General features: G+C 37.8%; 1 protein-coding gene across 4 annotated transcripts in view; it reads left to right on the top strand.

Moving 5' to 3' along the window:
* LOC135099789 (clusterin-associated protein 1-like) overlaps positions 1-24,665 on the top strand; it is a 193,399-nt gene that overhangs the window by 140,482 nt on the left and 28,252 nt on the right. For all 4 annotated transcript variants that reach the window (XR_010268380.1, XM_064002304.1, XM_064002305.1 and 1 more), the window contains one exon: positions 200-389. Coding sequence is in view for 3 of the 4 variants with exons in the window: in XM_064002304.1 (XP_063858374.1) it covers positions 200-389 (190 nt within the window). In the remaining variant the exon portion in view is untranslated. The remainder of the gene's footprint in view (positions 1-199; positions 390-24,665) is intronic.

The following is a 24,665-nucleotide window of genomic DNA, read 5'->3' as shown; positions in this document are numbered from 1 at the left end:
TGAGTTACTTTTAGATAAACGAGCCTGATGCAGCCAAACATTAATGGAGCCTTTCATAATTATAATGTCAATGATAATAAAGTAGTTTTGGGGATAAAGACTACAGTTATTGAAGTTAATTGTGTAATTAAAAACTGCTTTAGCTATATCTATGAATTGTACTTTTTTATCCATTTTTCATGTTTTATTCTTTTAACAGTCAGCCACAATGAGAATGTTGGAAAGACTGAGGACGGAGGAGAACAGGTTGGGTAGTGCTGCAGAGGATTCTGATGACTCTGAGGATGATGATGATGATGAAGATGATGATGATGACGATGATGAGGAACTGCTAAAAGACATGAAGGACAAGATAGTAGAAAAGCAAGGCAAAAAGAGTGCTGGGAAAGGTGGGCAGTAAGAAAGATATGGCAGAGCTGGTGACAGTGCCTGTCTGCATTTGCCTATTTCTATTTATCTAGCTGTATTTAACTTTTTATATTTTTTTACAGGATTGAGTCAAGCTTGTAATGTAACTCCTTTTGATATTAAACTGCATCATACTCTTCTGAATGTATGCACATTGTTTGCACACTACATCCCCTGGGAATGTATTTCATCAGTCTTTTGCTCCATTTGCAAAAACTATTTCTATACAGCTTTAGCTCAGCTTTTGTTAAGTTTCTTTCTGTATTTCATAACTTAAGTTTCCTTGCTGATGCAGGTCTTCTACATCTTTCTCTTTTCTTTTTTAATTGCATATTTGCATACCATAATTTTCTCTTTTTTCCATTCTTCCCCTCTGAGACTTCATTTCATCTTGTTGTTGCTGTGTGCTTTCCGCAGCTTAATAATGTTTCTTTAACCTATACAGCAGCAACCACATATCAAGTTCTGGTACAAGCTGGTGATGGCCAATTTCCTTTTCTTTTTCCTTTTTTTTTTTCTTTTTACAAAGTGCTAAAATGACAGAAAATTGAAGTAGAGCATGAAAAGTAGTTTCAGTTCTCATTCCAGATATAGCTTACCCAAAGCACAAAAAAAAAGACTTTGTTACTAGCATTCTCCCAAGCACTTGAGAAGTTTATAAGGTTATGGGAAGACATGTGGGTGGTTTCCAGTCTCTGCATGACAGGAAGAATGTGTGGGCAATGGACTATAATACTGATAGTGTAACGCAGCATAAATTTTTTACAGTAGGGCTCTCAACAGTCTTTAACCACTAATATGAACTATACATGTAGGAGGAGTGGTGGGAAGACAAGAATGGAGAGTGTGAGTAGGGGAGGGAGTGAGTGAGTGAGATGATGGGAAAGACAAAGTAAGACTAATCAACAGAAATATGTGATATATGGCAGGACACTCATCCAAAATACTCAGCATTATTGAATAAAGGGATTTCCAACAGACCCCAACCCTTGGATACTGCTCTTGTCTCATGGTGTTATGTGGCAATTTTTCATCCCACCCCATGTCAAATTATTTTGAGATGTTTGCATGATGTAAATTAATGGCATTGACATTCAAACACATATATTGTGTTGGGGCATTAAAATGATGCCATTGACACTGTATGAGATAAATGTGGCTTCCACACCACTACTATGTATTCCTGTGTAATCTTAGACATTATTTTCTTTACTATCTCAGATTCTAAAAGGAGTCACATTCCATTTGCTCTGTCAATGATGGATCAACTCAAAAGCAAGTGCAGAAGGCATATAACGAACAATACTGGGTCTCGGGACCTGGGTCATGGGGGGGTGGATGAGTCAGTGTCTTGGGTCTATAAACAGTGCCAAATATCTGGGTCAGTGGGATCATTGCCTTGGGTACAAAACAAGCAACACTAGACATACTGTTCTGGGTCAGTGTGGTTAGTATCCCTTCACTTGCACTACAAGCATTCAAATCCCAGCCCTCTTAATAGTTATATGTATATTTAAAAAAAAATTTTTTTTTATTTGAACTATATCTTATTTTTGTTACTTTGACCTTTCATTTTAGTATTACTAGTATTTTCTGTAAATTTTAATTATTTTTGTTTTAGTGTTACATGACTAGTTGTTGTAGCACCATGTAAGAAATTTTTTAAGAACTTCACTGCATTTAAAGAACTGAAGTGATAGTAAAGACTGTAACGTCATCTATGTGCAATGGAGTACTTGATATATGATGTATTTGACGTGCACTATCCAATCAAAAATTAATTAATTAATTAGTTTATTTCTTTTCTTTATTTTTCTTTCTTTCTTTCTTTCTTTCTTTCTTCTTTCTTTCTTTCTTTCTTTTATTTACTTTTTTTTTGCTTGTCATGGCTAATTTGGTATACAATCAACTTGTCACTTGGGTGAGTACATTTTTTTTTTTTTTGTGATTTTACCAATACATTTGCTAATGGTAAACATTATGCTATGCATTGTAGGGTAAATAGCATTGTCTACACTCATTTTACAGCATTTTCAAGTTTCTTTTATTATATGTTTTTAAAATGGTTGCTATCCAACCATTTTTTGCTGCTGATGGATATTTTGGAACAGATTGTGGCAAAGTACACCAGTGTACATCAATTAATGCCACTCATACTTGTTAACAATGCATGCAGTTTTCGTAAATGTGATCTCTGGTGTTAGTTTTAGTTTTTCAGTATTATAACACTTAAATCTCATTCTTTCTTAACTTCTTTTGATATGTTATTATTTGGAATATTATCCTTTTTTTCCAGTTTTCTCTTGTTTTATCTGTTCTTGAAATAGTATATGTTATGGCCTATTTAGTTCATTAGCACATTCTTTCAATAACCAGCAAAAGATTTCATTTGGTTAAATTACTGAGTGTATTTGTCTTTTTTTTTTTTTTTATGTAGGAAGGATACTGGCCAAGGGCAACAAAAATCTAATAAAAAAAATGCCCACTGAAATGCCAGTCCCATAAAAGGGTCAAAGCAGTGGTCAAAAATTGGTGGATAAGTGTCTTGAAACCTCCCTCTTGAAGGAATTCAAGTCATAGGAAGGTGGAAATACAGAAGCAGGCAGGGAGTTCCAGAGTTTACCAGAGAAAGGGATGAATGATTGAGAATACTGGTTAACTCTTGCGTTAGAGAGGTGGACAGAATAGGGGTGAGAGAAAGAAGAAAGTCTTGTGCAGCGAGGCCGCAGAAGGAGGGGAGGCATGCAGTTAGCAAGATCAGAAGAGCAGTTGGCATGAAAATAGCGGTAGAAGACAGCTAGATATGCAACATTGCGGCGGTGAGAGAGGGGCTGAAGACAGTCAGTTAGAGGAGAGGAGTTGATGAGACGAAAAGCTTTTGATTCTACCCTGTCTAGAAGAGCAGTATGAGTGGAACCCCCCCAGACATGTGAAGCATACTCCATACATGGACGGATAAGGCCCTTGTACAGAGTTAGCAACTGGGGGGGTGAGAAAAACTGGCAGAGACGTCTCAGAACACCTAACTTCATAGAAGCTGTTTTAGCTAGAGATGAGATGTGAAGTTTCCAGTTCAGATTATAAGTAAAGGACAGACCAAGGATGTTCAGTGTAGAAGAGGGGGACAGTTGAGTGTCATTGAAGAAGAGGGGATAGTTGTCTGGAAGGTTGTGTCGAGTTGATAGATGGAGGAATTGAGTTTTTGAGGCATTGAACAATACCAAGTTTGCTCTGCCCCAATCAGAAATTTTAGAAAGATCAGAAGTCAGGCGTTCTGTGGCTTCCCTGCGTGAAGGGAAGCCACTGAAGGGTTGGACGTCTATGAAAAGATGTGGAAAAGTGCAGGGTGGTATCATCAGCATAGGAGTGGATAGGACAAGAAGTTTGGTTTAGAAGATCATTAATGAATAATAAGAAGAGAGTGGGTGACAGGACAGAACCCTGAGGAACACCACTGTTAATAGATTTAGGAGAAGAACAGTGACCGTCTACCACAGCAGCAATAGAACGTTCAGAAAGGAAACTTGAGATGAAGTTACAGAGAGAAGGATAGAAACCGTAGGAGGGTAGTTTGGAAATCAAAGCTTTGTGCCAGACTCTATCAAAGGCTTTTTCAAAGGCTCTTCTTGGAAATCGTGCTTTGCTCTGTTTCAAACATATTACCTTTAGGGAATCCATACTGGGATTTTTTGCCTTAAGTTTCAGAAGTTTCTTCTTCCCTTGTATCTCTTTCCTTAATCTGTCGTATGTTGAATTTTATCTTTCACCACATTTTCGGTTTTGATATGGGTATAGAATAATTTAGTTACATCCTTATAATTTTTTTCTATAATTTTAATACACTATTTCCAGTTCTTTTTATCTGCATATACAGTGGAAGCTCAGTTACCAAATGCCTCCTTTTTCTAACAAAGTTTTGATCTCATTATTGCTTCAGGTACAGTACCATAATTCAGTTCTAGGACAAAGTTATTTGATTCCAGATATTAAAAGATATAGCAAAAGCTGCTGTTTATTGCTAATTTATAGTTTCCATAAGTATTTACTTCATTTTCATATACTTGGAGGAGAGACATAGAGTGTCAGAGTAATTCAGTCCTTGAAACAAGGGAAATGTGATCCCGTTGAAAAGCCTCCATGTAAACAAACAGTTTTTGGCTTTCAAGAGTAATCCTGAGCCACTTGTGTCCCCCTCAATGATCCACAATGCCATCACTACTGCACAACTGCATTTTTTCAGTAGCTTTTCCCAGCAGCAAGATGTCTAAGTGTTGTGATTACCTTAATGTTGGTGGTCAGTGGATTGCTCCTCTCTTTGTCACTCTGTAAGGCTTCCCTCACTGGATTGGTGACAAAGAGAATACCTGCACAGTCTAAACAGTATCTTCTGATGAGTTCTGTGTCACTACGTTCATTCATTACATCCTTCTTGGATAAATAATTTGTGAGCTGGTGATGTGATGAAGCAGCCATCTTGGCTGTGGGAGTGTTTGTAACAAGCCATTAAGACAGGGTAAGCTGGTGTCTGGGAACAGATTAATCCATTTTACATTGATTACTGTGACGAAAATAGTTTCAGTTTTCAAACATTTCAGATTTCGAACAACATTCAGGAACGAATTAAATCCGAGAACTGAGGTTCCACTGTATTAATTTCCTACATTTTTATGATTTCTCCTTTTTCCCCATGCCCCATGTATCCCTTTTTATTACTTCCTCCATAGATTTGCTACTATACCAGTGTTGAATTATTTTCTTCTTTATTGCTTTTTATATGGGTTATGTTCTCTATATATTTCATAGAATTGCAAATATTGATAATTTCTATTATTGTCTAGCATAATTTTTTAACTTATTTTGAAGTACAGTCACCCCTCAAAATTTGCCAGGACTAGATAACAGAAACATCTTTGAATGTTGAAAATTAGGAAATAATTGGTGTGCCACCATGAAATGAACTTCAGACTCCCCTATAGTGTCAATGGAAAGTACTGAGCACTCCACGTTTTTTCTTGAACATTTCATTATATATGTCATTTGTGTAGGTTAATTAAAAGAAATAATTCAGTTCTTGGTATTTATTTAATATTTTGTCATATTGCCTTTGACTTTGATGACCAGTTTGAGATGCTTAGGCATTGATTCAGCAAGATTCTTGAAGTATTCTTTGTCCATACTGCAGGACCACAATTTTTTTTTAAATTTCTGGTGAGGCACTGAATGGATGATGTGCCGCAGTCTGTAAGGCAATTCTTCATGTAACTCCAGCAGTTCTCGGTAAAGTTGAGGTCTGGCAAGTTCCTTGACCAGTCAAGAACCTGAATGTTGTGATTTTTCAACCATTGCATAACCTTTTTTGGCTCGATGACATGGAGCACCATCATGCATAAACATGTTACAACCATGTAACTCATAGAAAAGTACAATATGATCCTCCAGCACTTGCATGTACCATTCACCTGTCATCATTTTGTCCTTAGGAGGGAAATACAACCCTCCAGGGCACCCCCTCCCTCCCCTTCACCACTAAATGCTCAACACCATTACACTAGGAGGGTGTTTCATGCTTTTACTTGTGTAGTGAGGCAAGTAACAGCTGAAGTTCTTGGGACATCTCACTTTCCCTGGCAATGTTCTGATGGATCTGAAGCTGCTTTCATTGCTGAAAAAGCACTTTACTCCATTGCTTTGGAATTCTGTCCTAGTATTTGCATGCAAATCCAGATCTCTTGTTTTCATTTGCTTTGTAAGAACTTTGTTGGCCGGCCTGAATGTTGGTTGGCCAAGCTCCTTCTGTAGCTGTTCCAGGATGATTAATTTTGTGACCACTCCTAACAATCTGGGTGCAACTTCTTCGCTTCACAAGCTGTAATCCTAGGATTCTTCATAACCTTACGTTTCATGATTATATCAGTTGCCTTGGATGTCGTTCTTGGCCTCCCATATGTTGGTTTTCTTAGAGGTATGGTGTCTGGAGGGAGGGTGCAAACTGCTGCAACCAGACAATGAATAGTGCTTTCATGTATGCCTTGAAATTTCCTTTGTTGGCACATTTTCAGTCTTCCATGCCAAAATTCTGGCCTTTTCCTCATTGCTGTGATTGGCTGGAGCCATGCAGATACCATAGCAGAAGAATGGGAAGACTGGGAAGGGAAAGAGGGGGAATAAGACAGTGTAGAATGGGAACAAGTGGCATAAACCCTCTCTCCATGGCAGCTCTCTGAGCACTAAGGTGGGAAGTGTGAGTCCCCAAACATACCCTCACCTTACCTATAGTAATGGCAGCAATACCAGATGTACGAGAAAGGTGTGACTTGGCTCCACTTAACAATAATACATCATAATTTAGAGATTTTGGGCAGTAGTTTGCAAACTTGAAATACTTCTCGTGACACTACATAGTGTTGCATCCCCTTAAAAGTAGTCCTGAACTCTTATAGCCTTGCTTAAGTAAAGAAAAGCCCTCTGTGCATGTATTTACAAAAACTCTGTTTAATATTAATAAAAAAAAGTAAAGTAATGGTGGATATTGTGGTGTGGCCTCTTCCTCTATTGTTCCTACTCTTCTGTATCACTAACTCGACTACCAGTACTGCTTTACCCTTCCACCTCCATATTGTCAATACTGTGGAAAATAAACACGAGTTTTCTTAATCTTCGCATTTTTACAAACAAACATGGTAAAGTGTCTTAGAAGGCTTCTTTGTAGTCATGGTGAAAATATGACAACAACATTAATATGAATATGGTCACTGTGTGAGTGACAGTGAGCGAGAGGAAGAGCTGGACAGCAATGGAAAGCATACACATTTTACAGACAGTAGCAAATGTACACAATCAGTCACCAGAAATATACTAAATTGGCAACACTACTTGGTAACTGAGGGAAAATATGGCTTGATGCAGACTGTTCCCTTGCTACATGAAAAACACAATTGTAAAGCAAAGGATCACATAGTGAGTTCATTATAATATGCAGGTCAGTAGGGATGCATTATTATAGATTTTCTGGCCAACATATCAGATTAAATGCATAGAGCTAAAAGGATGGCAAAAACATTGCAATTGCAGGGTCAAAGATCATTACATCATGAAAATTTCAAGAGTCCCATCACCCCAACAACACTGGGATTGATTTCTTTCAAATCCTTTGCTGTTAGGTAAAGATTAATTCTATTTCTCTTTTCATTATGTTCAAGGTTCGCTGAGCAACTTTCCTCACCAAGGCCTTGCTTTATGCTCTGGGCTAGACATCTTGCCTTCATCTTTGAGCCCCTTTATCCACTGGTACACAGTTCTCTCTTCAACTCCAGTAGTACTAATTGTTTCTTTAACTGATTTTATTACACAAACCAAGGCAACCACATATGACATCTCATAACTAGTAATGGGTAGTTTAGTAGCCATTGGCAGATGGTATGGAAAGATATGCAACAGTTACTTGTTGAAGTCAGCTCAGGAATGCTCACATAAATAACATCTTGTCAGTCAACTGTCAGAGTTATAATAAAACCATCAATGTAAGTGTACCTGAGACCAGTGTCTATCTTGAGTTGCCAGATCAGATATCAGTGCTCTGCTGTACCATGCAACTGGATGAAACTAACTGAATGGTGTTTGGATGCTGACATTGACTGAAAATTTTATCATCTTTTTAGGCACCAGCAGTTCACAATACAAACATACGTATATTTTGAAAATCAAATAGAGACATTAAACAATGAATAAATGAAAAATACAAAGAAAACCTCCTAACTTGCAGAGAGCTTTCAATAGCACTAGACTCTGCTGAATGTTTTGATACCATCATGCTGTTACTCAGTATTTTATTAAGGAGTACATCTGTTCCACTGTCTCATTTCTCCTTGCTCCTTTCATTCTGAGTATTTTGAGCCATATATATATATATATATATATATATATATATATATATATATATATATATATATATATATATATATATATATATATCTATCTATCTATCTATCTATCTATCTATCTATCTATCTATCTATATATATATATATATATATATATATATATATATATATATATATATATATATATATATATATATATATCATAAGAGCATCAGTGACTGTATTTTTGAGTGGAAACAATGTTTTGGGCCAATTAGAAAATGCTTGATGAAATTAGCCCATCATAGCAATTTGTTTTGCTGGAGAAGGAAGAAATAGGCTGAATTTGAATCAATCTAAGAAAGATATCTGTGCAGATTAGTTGCTCTTTCAATTACTTTGCAAGTTTTGCCCAATTTTACAAAAATGCTCAAGATTCTCAGACTTTTTTTTTATGTGAAAAGTGCTCTGTTCTGAATGGTAAGGTGTATGAAATGCTAGGGTGATTGTAGCTTGCAGGTTTGGTTATTAATAAGGTGGTCAAGGGGGATGTGAGCAACACATTAGGTTAGATGGTTAGGAGGAATACAAACCCTTCCATTAAGTTAGGTTAGGGGGATTGAAGAGGATGCTATCTCCCTGTTGAATTAGAATGGGTTAGATCAGGTTAGGAGGAGCTGTAGGTTAGATTAGGGTAGGGTGGTTAAGGGGAGCACAGTTCCCCATTAGATTAGGTTAGATTTAGTTAATACAGTAAAGCCTCTGTATATTGAACCCTGAATTTTGCATTTATTGAACATTCAGTTAGCAGTGACGGCGGCAGGGGAGTGAGTGATGGTGGGAGGGATTGGTGGTGGTAAGTGCATACTGCATCCACACACATTGCCTCTGTCTCAGTCTTGCAGTGGCAGTTGAAGTGGATGGTTGTTGTGGTCGTATGTAGTGTTGTATGTATGCATAGTATGTATGTATTTTTGTTTACTTGTTTGTTTGTTTGTAATATATTTTTGTTTACTTGAGCACAGTAAAAACATTTTTCCATAAGATTTATTATTTTATTTATACCAAAATAAAGTATATGCGGTATAATTTACATCCAATGCATGAGTTATCAAAATTTATATTATTTGAGGTTCATTTTTGTATAATGAACTTCTTCATGTACTATGGGGAAAAAGTATTGGTGTATAGGGGGTCCAATGAAAACTAAAAATTTGGTCAACTGGTCTCACAATATGTTTTCATTTCCTTCATTTTGTACATTCATAATGTTTCCCACACACAGTGCACCAATACTTTTTTACCTATAGTACTAAAGGAAGTTTGGTGTGTAAGGGGGAAATGTGACTGCCATTTTTTTTTATTTTCGCTTTTATCGTCAGTGGTTTCCCCCCAATTAGATCAATATACTGAGGGTTTATTGTACATAACTGTCTCATGGCAAGGGATGAAAGTAAATGATTCTGAACAGTGGCACATATTATCAAGTATATATCATCTATGAGGATAAGAATATTTTTTTCTGGTTGATTTAGGTATTTTATTAATATATTACTCATTTTATTGAAGATCATCACTTACAGAGGAAAAGGTTAGCAGATTAGTTCAAAATGCAGTGAAATCTACCAAAAGAAAATTTTTTCACCTTTGTGAAATAGGGATTTTCTTAATATTTACATCGATCACTTTGTGAAGGCACTGAAAAAAAGAAAATGAGGCTAACACCACCACCAAATGTGAACAACCACTATGTGGTAAGGAGAGGGAGAGGAAAGTTTACAGAGTTGGATGCTCCGTTTCATTGGGTTTGGTCTTAACATATGACAATCGCTTTGAACTTGAGATAGTAAAGTGAAAATTAGCCATCATATAATTAGATATATTCCCTAATACAAACCCTCCACCCCTTGTTCTCTATATTCCTTTAGTGTTCAGCCTGACACTCCATCAGGCTCCATTGCTTTCCTGACATCCAACTACTCTAACAATTTGCCAGTTTCACATTTTTGCACCAAGATATCCCATAAACCCTCGTTTGGTTCTTTAAAATCTGCTTCCACACTGAACGCAGAACTGAAATTCTCATTCATAATTTCACTCATCTCTTCTGGTGTTTGATATATCCTTTCTCCCTTTACTATCTTGTCAATAGTCTCTCTGCTTGCCATCTTTCCATTGATATACCTGTAAAAAAGCTTGAGCTCCTTTTCACATTTCTTTACCACATCCTTTTCAAATTGTTTCTCCTCTGCTCTTCTTATTCTAACATGCTCATTCCTTGCCTCCTTATACTGCTCTCTATTATTTTCATTTTTTTGCTTCTTCAGTTTCTTCCAAGCTATATCCTTTCCCTTCTTAGCTTCTGTACATCTGGCATTATACCAAATATGTTTGCTCCTCCTTAGATCATATGCAGGTACATACTTCTGCACACCCTCATTGTACTTTAGGAATGTCTCATATTTCTCTTGCACTGTCTTGCCTTCCATAGGTCCCTTCCAATCAATACTCCTAAAGAATTTTCTTAACTCTGCAAAGTTTGTCTTTGCATGATTTAATCTCCCATTTTTATAATCCTCCTTGCATGATAGAACCTCCCAATCTTGCAGGTACCACTTTAACACCAGATAGCTAACTGTAGCATTTCTTCACTCCACAGTCCAGCATTTTCATTGACTTCCATAACCTCCCAGCTTACATTTTTGCAGTTAAAGTCTCCCACTATTAGTATTTTACTGTTCTTCCTTATCATGTTGTATAGGGACTTCAACACTTCTTTTTGCATTTCCTTGTGTTCCTCCAGCCTCCATGTATTAGTCTTTGGTGAATGGATGTGTGTGTGTGTGTATGTGTGTGTGTGTGTGTGTGTGTGTGTGTGTGTGTGTGAATGTAATGTGATGAGTTGCACTATGTGTAAGATTTGAATTGATGGTAACTTGTGAAAACCTGAATCCACACAGATTTCCCTTCTGGTGCCAATCCCATGAATAATCTAATCCATGAATGTTGAACCCACAAATGTTGAGACTTAACCATGCTTTTTTAATTCATTGCAGTTTCCTTTAGTTTGTTTACTTTAGTTTGTTACTTCAAAGGTATGAAATGCAACTGTAAAGTTACAGGTGTTTGAGGGCACTGATGGTAGATATACTTCTTTTCCTTCTTACAATCTTTATCCTCGATTACAAGCCAGAGCTGACTGTTGTATTTACATGCTCATGCTCATGCTCCTCAGTCTTGAGAACGCTCCACTATCTTGCTGAGATTTCATTTTCACTTTCACCTAGATCATACGTGCTGTGTATAACCTAACACCTACTATGTAAATTTCTTTTGACTGAATTAAAAAGTGGAGGATGTGCTATCCTACTTCCACCCTGCAGAAATCTCCATACAAAGAAATTTCATTGTTTACTACCTGCTTAGGTTTTCATCCTCTTTTATTGACCAATCTTGTGAACATATCTCCAGTTTTGCTATTATACATGATTTGGAACAAATACTGCAGCAAGCTACACATATTCCTGACCACCTTGGTAATGTGATCAACATTACCAACCTTTTTTTCTAACCTCTAACCTTTCAGCTGACTTTGTCAAACTGTTCTCTCCATTGGACTCCTCTGATCACAATTTGACTCCTCTGATCACAATCTTATTTCTGTATCTTGTCCTATCTTTTCATCACCACCTCTGGATCCACCAAAGAACAGGTGCTTGTGACACTACAAGTTTGCCAAGTGAGAGTACTCAAGATGGTACTCTTTTGATTTTCCTTGGAATGACTATTGCTTCTGTGTCAGAGATCTGTTTTTTTGTATAGAGCACATAGCAGAGGTGATTGACTTGGGCATGGAGGCTCACATTCCACATCTCTGATCCCCAAAACTCACAAATCTTGGCTCAACTCTGCTTGCTCTTGTGCTATCCAAGATATAAAGGTGGCTCACAGATTAACCTTCCACATTCTGAAATTATGCTCTTGTTGCTTAAAATCATGCAAAATTTTACCAAAAACACTTTCATTAATACACATTTTATAATCTTGCCAGATTATCTCAACTTCTGGCATTTAGCCAAAATATCTCCAAGACTTTTTCCTCTTCATCTTTCTCCCCATTATTTTATCCAAATGGCTCCATTGCCATCTCCTTTATCTCTGAAGATGAATTCTTCCCTCAGCACTTTGCTAACAAATCCACACTAGATGATTATGTCTCCATTCTTTGTCTCTGTTATGCCTATTATAAAAATTCTTCATAATTATGTTTCCAATGTACTTTCTTGCCATGATGCTCAGAAAGCTTATGGCGCTGATGGAATCCCTCCTATCATTTTTACTTATTTGTCATTATTTATTTATTTATTTTATTTATTTATTATGTTGTGCTCATTCCTTGTTTGATCAAGCTTTTCCATCTATGTTTACCCAACATCTGCCTTTCCTTCTTGCTGGAAGTTTGCCTACATTCAATTTGTTCTTAAGAGGACACTAATCTCAAAGAAAAAAATATTTAAGAAAAAAATGTTTCCATTTAAGAGTTAAAATGTTCAGGGTATGTTTGAAAAGTTATTTGATTTATTGTTTATACATATAATTGCATTCATATTAATGCATGCATATAAATGACATTATGCATATACTTTTATTTAAAATGTTTTAGTGGTGTTATTATTTGTTATAAAAAGACATGTCACTGCATGAGATTTGTACATATTTGCTTCCTAAAATAGAAAAATAGAGTGTAACATGAGTTTCTGTGGATATTGCTAGAGGTAAAAGTACAGGTTAATCTAAGTTGAAAATGTTTTAAGCACATATGCATTTTGAGGCATTGTTTAGCTGTGGTATGAAATTCAAGAGTAGCTAGGCAACAGATGTAATGGCTGGGCTGGGTGGGTAACCATGGGAAGACGTGTTGACTTGAATGTCTGTTGATGAAATTGTTAATTATTTAGTTATGATTTCTATAAGTTTTAGAGGTTTACAGTATCCCATGATGAAACAAGAGATAACAATGGACAAGTGAATTACCAATAAACATTACACAATGACAGTGTGGATGTAATAAATGACAAATAGAATAATAGCCTGTGTCACTATGCATTGCCTGCCCAGGCAGAGAGTGGGAAGCAGCAAGGCTAGCAGCAAATTAGCTGATTGATAGTCAGTCACATGCTGAGACAATGACACTGAATATGTTTAGATTGTCTTCCATAACTTAATGTAAAGTCTGTGGACCATGGTTTCCAGCCCTACCCAGCCAATGTATCTGTAACCTGACCCTTGAATTACATACCATAACTAAACAACACCTTAAAATTCATAGGACATTTTTAATTCAGAATATCACTTTTTTTTTTTTTATGTAGGAGGGACACTGGCCAAGGACAAAAAAGAAAAAGAAAAAAAAAAAGCCCATTGAAATGCCAGTCCCAGAAAAGGGTCCAAAGTAGTAGCCAAAAATTGAAGAATAAGTGTCTTGAAATCTAACTCTTGAAGGAATTCAAGTCATAGGAAGGGGGAAATACGGAAGCAGGCAGGGAGTTCCAGAGTTTACCACAGAAGGGGATGAATGATTGAGAATACTGGTTAACTCTTGCATTAGAGAGGTGGACGGAATAGGGGTGAGAGAAAGAAGAAAGTCTTGTGCAGTAAGGCTGCAGGAGGAGGGGGGAGGCATGCAGTTAGCAAGATCAAAAGAGCAGTTAGCATGAAAATAGCAGTAGAAGGTAGCCAAAGATGCAACATTGCGACAATGAAAGAGAAGCTGAAGACAGTCAGTTAGAGGAGAGGAGTTTATGAGACAAAAAGCTTTTGATTCTATCCTGTCTAGAAGAGTGATATGAGTGGAACCCCTAGACATGTGAAGCATACTCCATACATGGACAGATAAGGCCCTTATAGAGTTAGCAGCTAGGGTGGTGAGGAAAACTGGCAGAGACATCTCAGAATGCCTAACTTCATAGAAGCTGTTTTAGCTAGAGATAAGATGTGAAGTTTCCAGTTCAGATTATATGTAAAGGACAAACTGAGGGTGTTCAGTGTAGAAGAGGGCGACAGTTGAGTGTCATTGAAGAAGAGGGGATAGTTGTCTGGAAGGTTGTGTCATGTTGATAGATGGAGGAATCGAGTTTTTGAGGCATTGAACAATACCAAGTTTGCTTTGCCCCAATAAAAGATTTTAGAAAGATCAGAAGTCAGGCGTTCTGTGGCTTCCCTGCGTGAAATGTTTACTTCCTGAAGTGTTGGACATCTATGAAAAGATGTGGAAAAGTGCTGGGTGGTCAGTGATGAATAATAAGAAGAGAATGGGTGACAAGACAGAACCCAGAGGAACATAGCTGTTATTAGACTTAGAAGACTGTAGACAGACTGTGGTGACTGTCTACCACAGCAGCAACAGAATGGTCAGAAAGGAAACATGAGATGAAGTTACAGAGAGGATAAAAGGTGTAGGAGGGTAGTTTGGAAATCAAAGCTTTGTGCCAGACTCTATCAGAAGCTTTTGATATATCCAAGGCAACAACAAAAGTTTCACCAAAATCTCTTAAAGAGGATGACCAAGACTCAGTAAGGAAAGCCAGAAGATCACCAGTGGAGTGGCCTTAAGAGAAATCATATTGGCAATCAGATAGAAGGTTGTGAAGTGATAGATGTTTAAGAATCTTCCTATTGAGGATAGATTCAAAAACTTGAGATAGGCAGAAAATTGAAGCAATTGGATGGTAGTTTGAGGGATTAGAGTGGTCACCCTTTTTAGAAACAGGCTGAATGTAGGCAAATTTCCATCAAGAAGGAAAATTAGATGTTGACAAACAGTTGAAAGAGTTTTACTAGGCAAGGTGCAAGCATGGAGGAACAGTTTCAGAGAACAGTAGGAGGGACCCCATCAAGTCCATAAGGCTTCTGAAGGTTTAGGCCAGTGAGGACATGGAAAACATCATTGTGAAGAATTTTAATAGGTAGCATGAAGTAGTCAGAGGGTGGAGGAGATGGAGGAACAAGCTCAGAATCATCCAAGGTAAAGTTTTTGGCAAAGGTCTATGCCAAAAGTTCAGTTTTAGAGATAAATGTGATTGCAGTGGTGCCATCTGGTTGAAATAAGGGAGGGAAAGAAGAAGAAGCAAAATTATTGGAGATATTTTTGGCTAGATGGCAGAAATCATGAGGGGAGTTAGATCTTGAAAGATTTTGACACTTTCTGTTAATGAAGGAGTTTTTTGGTAAGTTTGAGAACAGACTTGGCATGGTTCTGGGCAGAAATTTAAAGTGCATGAGATTTTGGTGATGGAAAGCTTAAGTATCTTTTGTGGACCACCTCTCTATCATGTATAGCATGAGAACAAGCTGTGTTAAACCAAGGTTTGGAAGGTTTAGGTCAAGAAAAAGAGTGAGGAATGTACGCCTCCATGCCAGACACTATCACCTCTGTCATGCGCTCAGCACACAAAGACGACAGATCTCTGACATGAAAGCAGTAGTCATTCCAAGGAAAATCAACAAAATACCTCCTCAGGTCCCCTAACTAGCAGAGGCAAAATGCCAGAGGCACCTCCGCTTAGGGGATCCTAAGGAGGGATTGGAGCAATAGGAAAAGATACTGATATGAGATTGTGATCGGAGGAGCCCAAGAGGGTGACAGCATAAGCAGAAGGATTTAGAGGTCAGGAAAAGGTCAAGATTGTTGGGCATATCTCTAAGACAGTCAGGAATATGAGTAGGGTGTTGCACCAATTGCTCTAGGTTGTGGAGGATAGCAAAGTTGAAGGCTAGTTCACCAGGATGGTCAGTGAAAGGAGAGGAAAGCCAAAGCTGGTGGTGAACATTGAAGTTTCCAAGAATGGAGATCTCTGCGAAAGGGAAGAGAGTCAGAATGTGCTCCACTTTGGAAGTTAAGTAGTCAAAGAATTTCTTATAGTCAGAGGAGTTAGGTGAGAGGTATACAGCACAGATAAATTTAGTATGAGAGTGACTCTGTAGTCCTAGCCAGATGGTGGAAAACACAGAAGATTCAAAAGCATGGGCACAAGAGCAGGTTAAGTCGTTGTACACATAAACACAACATCCAGCTTTGGATTGAAAATGATAGAGAAAGTAGCAGAGAACAGAAAAGGGGCTATTGTCAGTTGCTTCAGACACCTGTGTTTCAGTGAGGAAAAGAAGATGTGGTTTAGAAGAGAAGAGGTGGTGTTCTACAGATTGAAAATTAGATCTAAGACCATGAATGTTGCAGAAGTTAATAAAGGAAAATTTGAGGGGGATATCAAGACATTTTGGCACTTTCACCTCTGTCACTATCTGCAGAAACTCTTGTTACATCCTGTAGAATTTTTTTTTATTTTATTTTTTTTATTCTTCATTAACTGTTGAAGTTTCAAAGCATGTCTTCAGGTCATTATATTATGTGAATTCATGTTTACATCCTCCTAGTATCTATTCAATAAAAAATATCCCTATTATTAATCATCACACCAGGTTTCGAGAATATACATCATATTATGTATTTTTATGAATTTTTTAATTCATAAATTTCATGTTTTGAGTAAAAGCCTTTTCAAGTATGGAAAAGTCTGTTTCACCATTATTTCTTTACCAATATCATTGATCTTCACATATATTACACTAGGTTATCACATAAAATAGCACAATGAAAGGCAAGTATTTCATTATTTCAGTATTTACCACTAATTGAGGTCATTTAATTGAAAGGGGTTTATTTATTCTAGTATTTATTTCTTTCCTTTCCTCCATGATTATTCTTCTTCAAAGCTGAGACCTAAGGAAGTTCAGCACCATCATCAGCATTCTTATAAAATTTGGTTTCATTCAACATAAGTATGAACATTGACTCCCACACCATTCAACATAGGTATGCATGTTGAGTCCCGCACCATTCAAAATAGGTATGCATGTTAAGTTCCACACCATTCAACATAGGTATGCGTGTTGTCCCTCACAAAATTCACTGGCTGCAGTGTAACCATCACATCTGCAGATGTACACCACTATACAGATGTACACCACTATACAGTGGTGTACATCATAAGTATTTGGCCATCCATCAGATTATGTGTAGCATTGTTTTTGCTTCATTTCACTCTGCAGATGACAGCAAAGGCTATGGTCATCCCTTATTGACTGTCCACTTCAACTTCCTTTTTCTTGCCATACTCAGTATGCAAAAGACTGTACCCACTCCAATATTATATCATTATCCACTATTACATATTCACAATTACTCTTGCCATAGCTGGCTTTAACTTCATTACTATAGGAAAGTTTCTTTTGTGATTAACTTTTTTGGGAATGAAGAAGACTTGCCTACATGTGTGTGAGTGGGGCAATAAGCTGGTAAGGGGATGTGTGTGGAGTGTAGTGGATGGTGAGGATGGCAAAGTGATACTGGCTGTGGAAGTTGCTGCCAGTGTCATACTGCCCTCCTTCATCCTCTTCATTTCTCTCATGTGCTGAAAATGTTGGTGAAAATGTTGCACCTTTGTCCTCCATTTAGATATAATGTAATGCCATCTAAGTAATAAATAGAAAAAAAACAGAGTGATAACATGAACATAGATATGCTATCAGTGACAATCTACTAATCACTAACTCATCCCATACAATCTTTCCTTGCTTCCCTATATTCCTGCCACTCTTCTTCTGTGGCCAGAAAGCTTTGTGTAAACAATTTTGCTGTTACACAAGCCACCAATTACAACTCAGTTAGCAACAAAAAAAAAAACTGCATTCTATGCGAGTACAGAGACTAGCATTGTCACACCCTTCTAGGTTTAAATACCTATACCTTTAAAAATGGCTTTCAGTGCACAATAATGTAATTTATCACTTTAATGTTATTTGCACTGTGTTGTAGGATGGTTTTACTTTAAAAAATATTCAGTAACTGAGAAATGTGAAAATTTTTGTTTTTTTAGGTGTTCTCCAAGATAAACATCCCCTTAAAAATTAAGAAGGTAACCACTCCAATCCCTGAAACTTCTAACTTATATCTTTCATTTCCTCTTTGAAGCTTTTGAATCTATCTTCAGTAAGAGGATTCTGAAGCACCTTTCTGCTCACAACCTTCTGATCATTAATTTGAATTCCATGAGGGACAATCCACTAGTAATCTTCTTGCTTTCTTGGTTATTCTCTATTAGGGATTTCTTTCAAATCTTTGCTATAGCCATAGATCTATCAAATGCTTTTGATAGAATTTGGCATGAAGTTATAATTTCCAAGCTTTACTCTTATGATTCTATTCATCTCTCTGTACTTTCACCTCAAGTTTCCTTTCTAGCCATTATATTACTGCACTGGTAGACAGGCACTGTTCTATTCATATTACAGTAAAATCAATGGGACCGCCGACATGCCGGATACTTGAATATTGCTGGATACTTGAATAGAAGTGAAATTATGTCCACAATCACCACCCTACACTCACACATCTTACCATAACAAAGATCAACTGATCTTAATCAGCAGCTGATCTGATCAGCTGCTTAAGTGTAAGCACAACACGCTTCCTCTTTTCTACAACTTTAGGCATGATGAAGGCGTCAGGCGATAAACTGCACACGCAGGACTGAGTCACTGAGTAAACACAGTGCAGTGGGCCGCGGGTAGCGAGGAGCAGTGCGCTCTGGTGGTGAGGGGACAAAGTATGCCTCGCGCGGGAATTTTAATCGATTTTATGAGTACACATCGATTTTTTATTGATTTTAAGGCTCGGGAAAAAATGTGCCGGATACTTGAAGCTGCCGGATACTCGAATGCCGGATGAGAGGGATTTTACTGTATTCATAAATGAGTGATAGCTGTTCCAAGTGCTAGTGCAGCCTTCACCACCCATGTGACAGCTTCTTTTGCTCTTCTTACCTTCATTCTAGTCTCACAACTATGGAGCCCCTTTTGAACAAACCCCATCACTACATTCTATATATTTTCATGTGTTTAGCTTAGTTTGAACCGGTTTATGTTTAAAGTTTAATTTATATTTTATCTTTTTTCTATTATTTGTTTGGGGAATTCAAGATTTCCTTGAGCTAGGCCATCTAAGGCCATGAGCCCCACTAGGGAGATTGAGGCCCAAACCTGCAACCTTACACTCTTGAGCCAAGCACTCTCCCACTGAGCCATCTGGTTCCCTGTAATATTTTATCTAAAAAAAAAAAACATTGAAATCTGCACAAAAAATATTCCATTCCCAAATATGAAAAATTTTGTAATATGAAAAGTGTCTAATTTTAAAGTTTTTGAATAAGAGATTGTGAACCTGTACTTGCCTGCATCCACTGTGTGCTGCCAGGCTCAGTGGTGTTGTCTTGGTGAGGTGGGGACTAACAGCTTTGTCTGCTATGGTGGAGTTGCCAGCATTGCTTGGTGGCGATGCCTGTCTGACTCTGGACCTGGACATTTGAGACTCAAGAGATGGATGAGTTTCCTCCTGTCACTGCCTGTAAGCATGGGCCTTCATCGCTGGTCTGGGAATCCAGGAAGACCATCCACTTTGTCCCCGGGACCAGACCCCTTCACAGGAGCCACTTGAGAACAACAACAGAAGAGTGCCTGCAAGCTGTCAAGGCCTAGAGGAAGACTTGGAATCAGTGGTGTCATCACCCAACACCACAGAGAGGAGAGACTTACCACAGGCTGAACACAGTCTTCTCACTCAAAGAAAGGCAGGGGAATCCACTGTGCCTCATCCTCATCAGCAACTTCAGTTAAACACACATGGAACTTCTTTCATGCAGTGGAGGGCTGCAAAACCTGTACCTTAGTCATTAATTCAAACTAATCATAGCTAAATACTGAGTCAAATATATAACCAGTTCACAAAAATACTAATCTGTTATGGGTCATTGTGCGGTATGTGAACAATATGCATCATATTGTCTCTCCTTTGCCTTATGGCTAACTGGTATAAAAGGGCAGTGCCAGGTTATAAATATTTACCTTGGGTTAGGCAGACACTTGGGTAGCTAAGTACCTATCAACACACAGGCCTCCAAATAGACAGAATGCTTAGCTGGAGTTTGGCGTAGAATGTCCACCAAGGTTGATAGAGTTGAGGAGTGTTAATGCACACTGATTGCTGGCTGGAGTCTAACTCAAAATAAGAGAGCGGGGCTTGTATACCTTACCGCTTCTTAAATGTAACTGACACCCGGAATGTGAAGCAAGGTGAGAACAGTTTTGTTCCAGAAGTCCGAATCCTCGTTGGTTCATTTATTTATTTATTTATTTATTTATTTGATTTTTTTTTTATGTAGGAAAGACACCGGCCAATGACAAAAAAAAAAATCCAATAAAAAAAGCCCACTGAGATACCGGTCTCCGAACAGGGTCCAATGCAGTAGTCAAAAATTAAAGGATAAGTGTCTTGAAACCTCCTCTTGAAGGAATTCAAGTCATAGGAAGGCGGAAATACAGAAGCACACAGGGAGTTCCAGAGTTTACCAGAGAAAAGGTTAAATGATTGAGAATACTGGTTAATTCTTGCATTAGAGAGGTGGACAGAATATGAGTAAGGGAAAGAAGAAAGTCTTGTGCAGCAAGGCCATGAGCGGAGGGAAGGCATGCAATTAGCAAAATCAGAAGAGCAGTTAGCATGAAAATAGTGGTAGAAGATAGCTAGAGATGCAACATTGCAGCTATGAGAAAGAGGCTGAAGACAGTTAGAGGAGAGGAGTTGATTAGACGAAAAGCTTTTGATTCCACCTTGTCTAAAAGAGCGATATAAGAGGAATCCCCCCCCACACATGTGAAGCATACTCCATACATGGATGGATAAGGCCCTTGTACAGAGTTAGCAGCTGGGTGGGGTGAGAAAACTGGTGGAGACATCTCAGAATGCCTAACTTCATACAAGCTGTTTTAACTAGAGATGAGATGTGAAATTTCCAGTTTAGATTATAAGAAAAGGACAGATCAAGGATGTTCAGTGTAGAAGAAGGAGACAATTAAGTGTCATTAAAGAAGAGGGGATAGTTGTCTAGAAGGTTCTGTTGAGTTGATAGATGGAGGAATTGAGTTTTGAGGCATTGAACAATACCAAGTTTGCTCTGCCCCAATCAGAAATTTTAAGGAGACCAGATGTCAGGCGTTCTGTGGCTTCCCTGCGTGAACTGTTTATTTCCTGAAGGGTTGGATGCCTATGAAAAGACATGGAAAAATGCAGGGTGGTATTATCAGCATAGGAGTGGATATGACAAGAAGTTTGGTTTAAATCAATAATGAATAATAGGAAGAATGTGGGTGGCAGGACAGAACCCAGAGGAACACCACAGTTAACAGATTTTGAAGAACAGTACCATCTACCACAGAAGCAATAAAACGGTCAGAAAGGAAACGAGATGAAGTTACGGAGAGAAGGATAGAAGCAGTAGGAGGGTAGTTTGGAAATCTGGCACAAATCAAAGCTTTGTGCCAGACTCTAACAAAAACTTTTGATATATCTAAGGCAACAGCAAAAGTTTCACTAAAATCTCCAAAAGAGGATGAAGAAGACTTGGTAAGGAAAGTCAGGAGATCACCAGTAGAGCTGCCTTGACGGAACCCATACTGGTGATCAGATAGAAGGTTATGAAGTGATAGATGTTTAAGAATCTTCCTGTTGAGGATAGATTAAAAAACTTTAGATAGGCAAGAAATTAAAACATTTGGACAGTAGTTTGAGGGATTAAAATGGTCACTTTTTTTAGGAACAGGCTGAATGTAGACAAACTTCCAGCAAGAAGGAAAGCTAGATGTTGACAGACAGAGTTGAAAGTGTTTGACTAGGCAAGGTGCAAGCACAAAGGCACAGTTTTGGAGAACAATAGGAGGGACCCCATCAGGTCCATAAGCCTTCTGAGGATTTAGACCAGTGAGGGCATGGAAAACATCATCGCGGAGAATTTTAATAGGTAGCATAAAGTAGTCAGAGGGTGGAGGAGAGGGAGGAACAAGCCCTGAATCGTCCAAGGTAGAGTTTTTAGGAAAGGTTTGAGGGAAGAGTTCAGTTATAAGAGATAGATATGATAGCAATGGTGCCATCTGGTTGAAATAAAGGAGGGAAAGAAGAAGAAGCAAAGTTATTGGAGTTAGATCTTGAAAGATTTTGAAACTTTCTATTAATGAAGAAGTTTTTAGCTAGTTTAAGAACAGACTTGGCATGGTTCCAGGCAGAAATATAAAGTGCATGAGATTCTGATGATGGAAGGCTTAAGTACCTTTTGTGGACCATCTCTATCGTGTATAGCTTGAAAACAAGTTGTGTTAAACCAAGGTTTGGAAGGTTTAGGTCAAGAAAAAGAGTGAGGAATGTATGCCTCCATGCCAGACACTATCACCTTTATCATGCACTTGGCACAGACAAATGGGTCTCTAACATGGAACCAGTAGTTATTCCAAAGAAAATCAGCAAAATACCTCTTCAGGTCCCCCCAACTAGCAGAAACAAAATGCCAGAGGCACCTCTGCTTAGGGGGATCCTAAGGAGGATTGGAGTGACAGGAGAAGATATAGATATGAGATTGTGATCAGAGGAGTCCAATGGAAAAGAGAGGGTAACAACATAAGGAGAAGGATTAGAGATTAGGAAAAGGTCAAGAATGTTGGGCATATCTCCAAGATGGTCAGGAATACGAGTAGGGTGTTGCACCAATTGCTCTAGGTCATGGAGGATAACAAGGTTGAAGGCTAGTTCACCAGGATGGTCATTGAAGGGAAAGGAAAGCCAAAGCTGGTGGTGAACATTGAAGTCTCCAAGAATGGAGATCTCTGCGAAAGGGAAGAGAGTCAGAATGTGCTCCACTTTGGAAGTTAAGTAGTCAAAGAATTTCTTATATTCGGAGGAGTTAGGTGAAAGGTATACAGCACAGATAAATTTAGTTAAGAGAGTGACTCTGTAGTTGTAGCCAGATGGTGCAAAACTTGGAAGATTCAAGAGTGTGGGTACGAGAGCAGGTTAAGTCATTGTGCACATAAATACAACATCCAGCTCTGGATTGAAAATGAGGATAGAGAAAGTAGGATGGAACAAAAAAGGGAGCACTGTCAGTTGCTTCAGACATCTGTGTTTCAGTGAGGAAAAGAAGATGAGGTTTACTAAAAGAGAGGTGGTGTTCTACAGACTGAAAATTAGATCTAAGACCACAAATGTTGCAGAAGTTAATGAAGAAAAAGTTGTGGGGAATCTCAAGACACTTAGGATTGAGACCAAAAGAGCAGTCTGACCTAGGGACATTTGTGGCCTCCTCCCCAGATGATGACTCCTAGGCTGGTGTAGGAGTCGTCATGATAATTTTGAATTTTGAATGAAGGGTGTAATTAGGTGCTTGTAGTTTTGTGTGAAGGAAGAGAGTTGTCTTTAGAGGGCAGGCTGTGACTGCCCCCTTGTGTTGTGAGACACAAAGGGAAACATTCAGTGAGGTCACAGCTGGGTTTAATGATAATTTCACAGCAACCCTTAATCCAGTGCTTTAGACTTCACTGGGAGTAATTATCGTTTCGGCAGGTGCCTACTGCCTCCTCCTTGTACTTGATACAGTAGATTGTTATACTTTAATTGAACTAATACTCATCACCATTAGATTTCCTGCTGGAATTATAATTCTGACAGCCTCTGTGACCAACAGTTGTCATTCTAGACAGTGTAAGAGTGGAGAATGTTGCTCCTGTGTCGGATCTCAGTTCTGCCAGGTAGTATTGAGCTATGGCTACCTCTTCAGGTGTCTCTCCACCTACACTCCAAAGGTGAAGCAGAAGCACCTTCAGAATTATCGACATGAATGGGAAATAATCTTTCAGTGTCATGTTATTTAGAAATTATACAGAGACCTGTAACTTCAATATTATATTACTGACAACTCAACTGATAAACATGTTCTGAAATATATCCTCACAATTAGTCTAGATAACACTAAATTAATCCTAATGCAGGGTGCTTATGAAAGAACTGATCTTAATGACCCATTGATAGATGAGCACTGTCCACTTGCCATCACTGCCCCAACTTTAGCTACTATGTTCCATATTTTTTTGAGATGGTGATGGCAACCCCAGGTGTTTAGAAATGGATTAATCCATTTTATATTGATTCCTATGGAGAAAATAGTTTGTTTCCAAACATTTCAGACTTTGAACAGTTTTCAGGAATGAATTAAGTTTGAGAACTGAGGTTCCACTGTATATATATATATATATATATATATATATATATATATATATATATATATATATATATATATATATATATATATATATATATATATATATATATATATATATATATATGTATGTATGTATGTATGTATGTATATATATATATATATATATATATATATATATATATATATATATATATATATATATATATATATATATATATATATATATATATATATATATATA

Source organism: Scylla paramamosain, chromosome 4 (genome assembly GCF_035594125.1).
Source record: "Scylla paramamosain isolate STU-SP2022 chromosome 4, ASM3559412v1, whole genome shotgun sequence".
NCBI lineage: Eukaryota > Metazoa > Arthropoda > Malacostraca > Decapoda > Portunidae > Scylla > Scylla paramamosain.
This window is presented reverse-complemented; position numbering and strand designations above follow the sequence as displayed.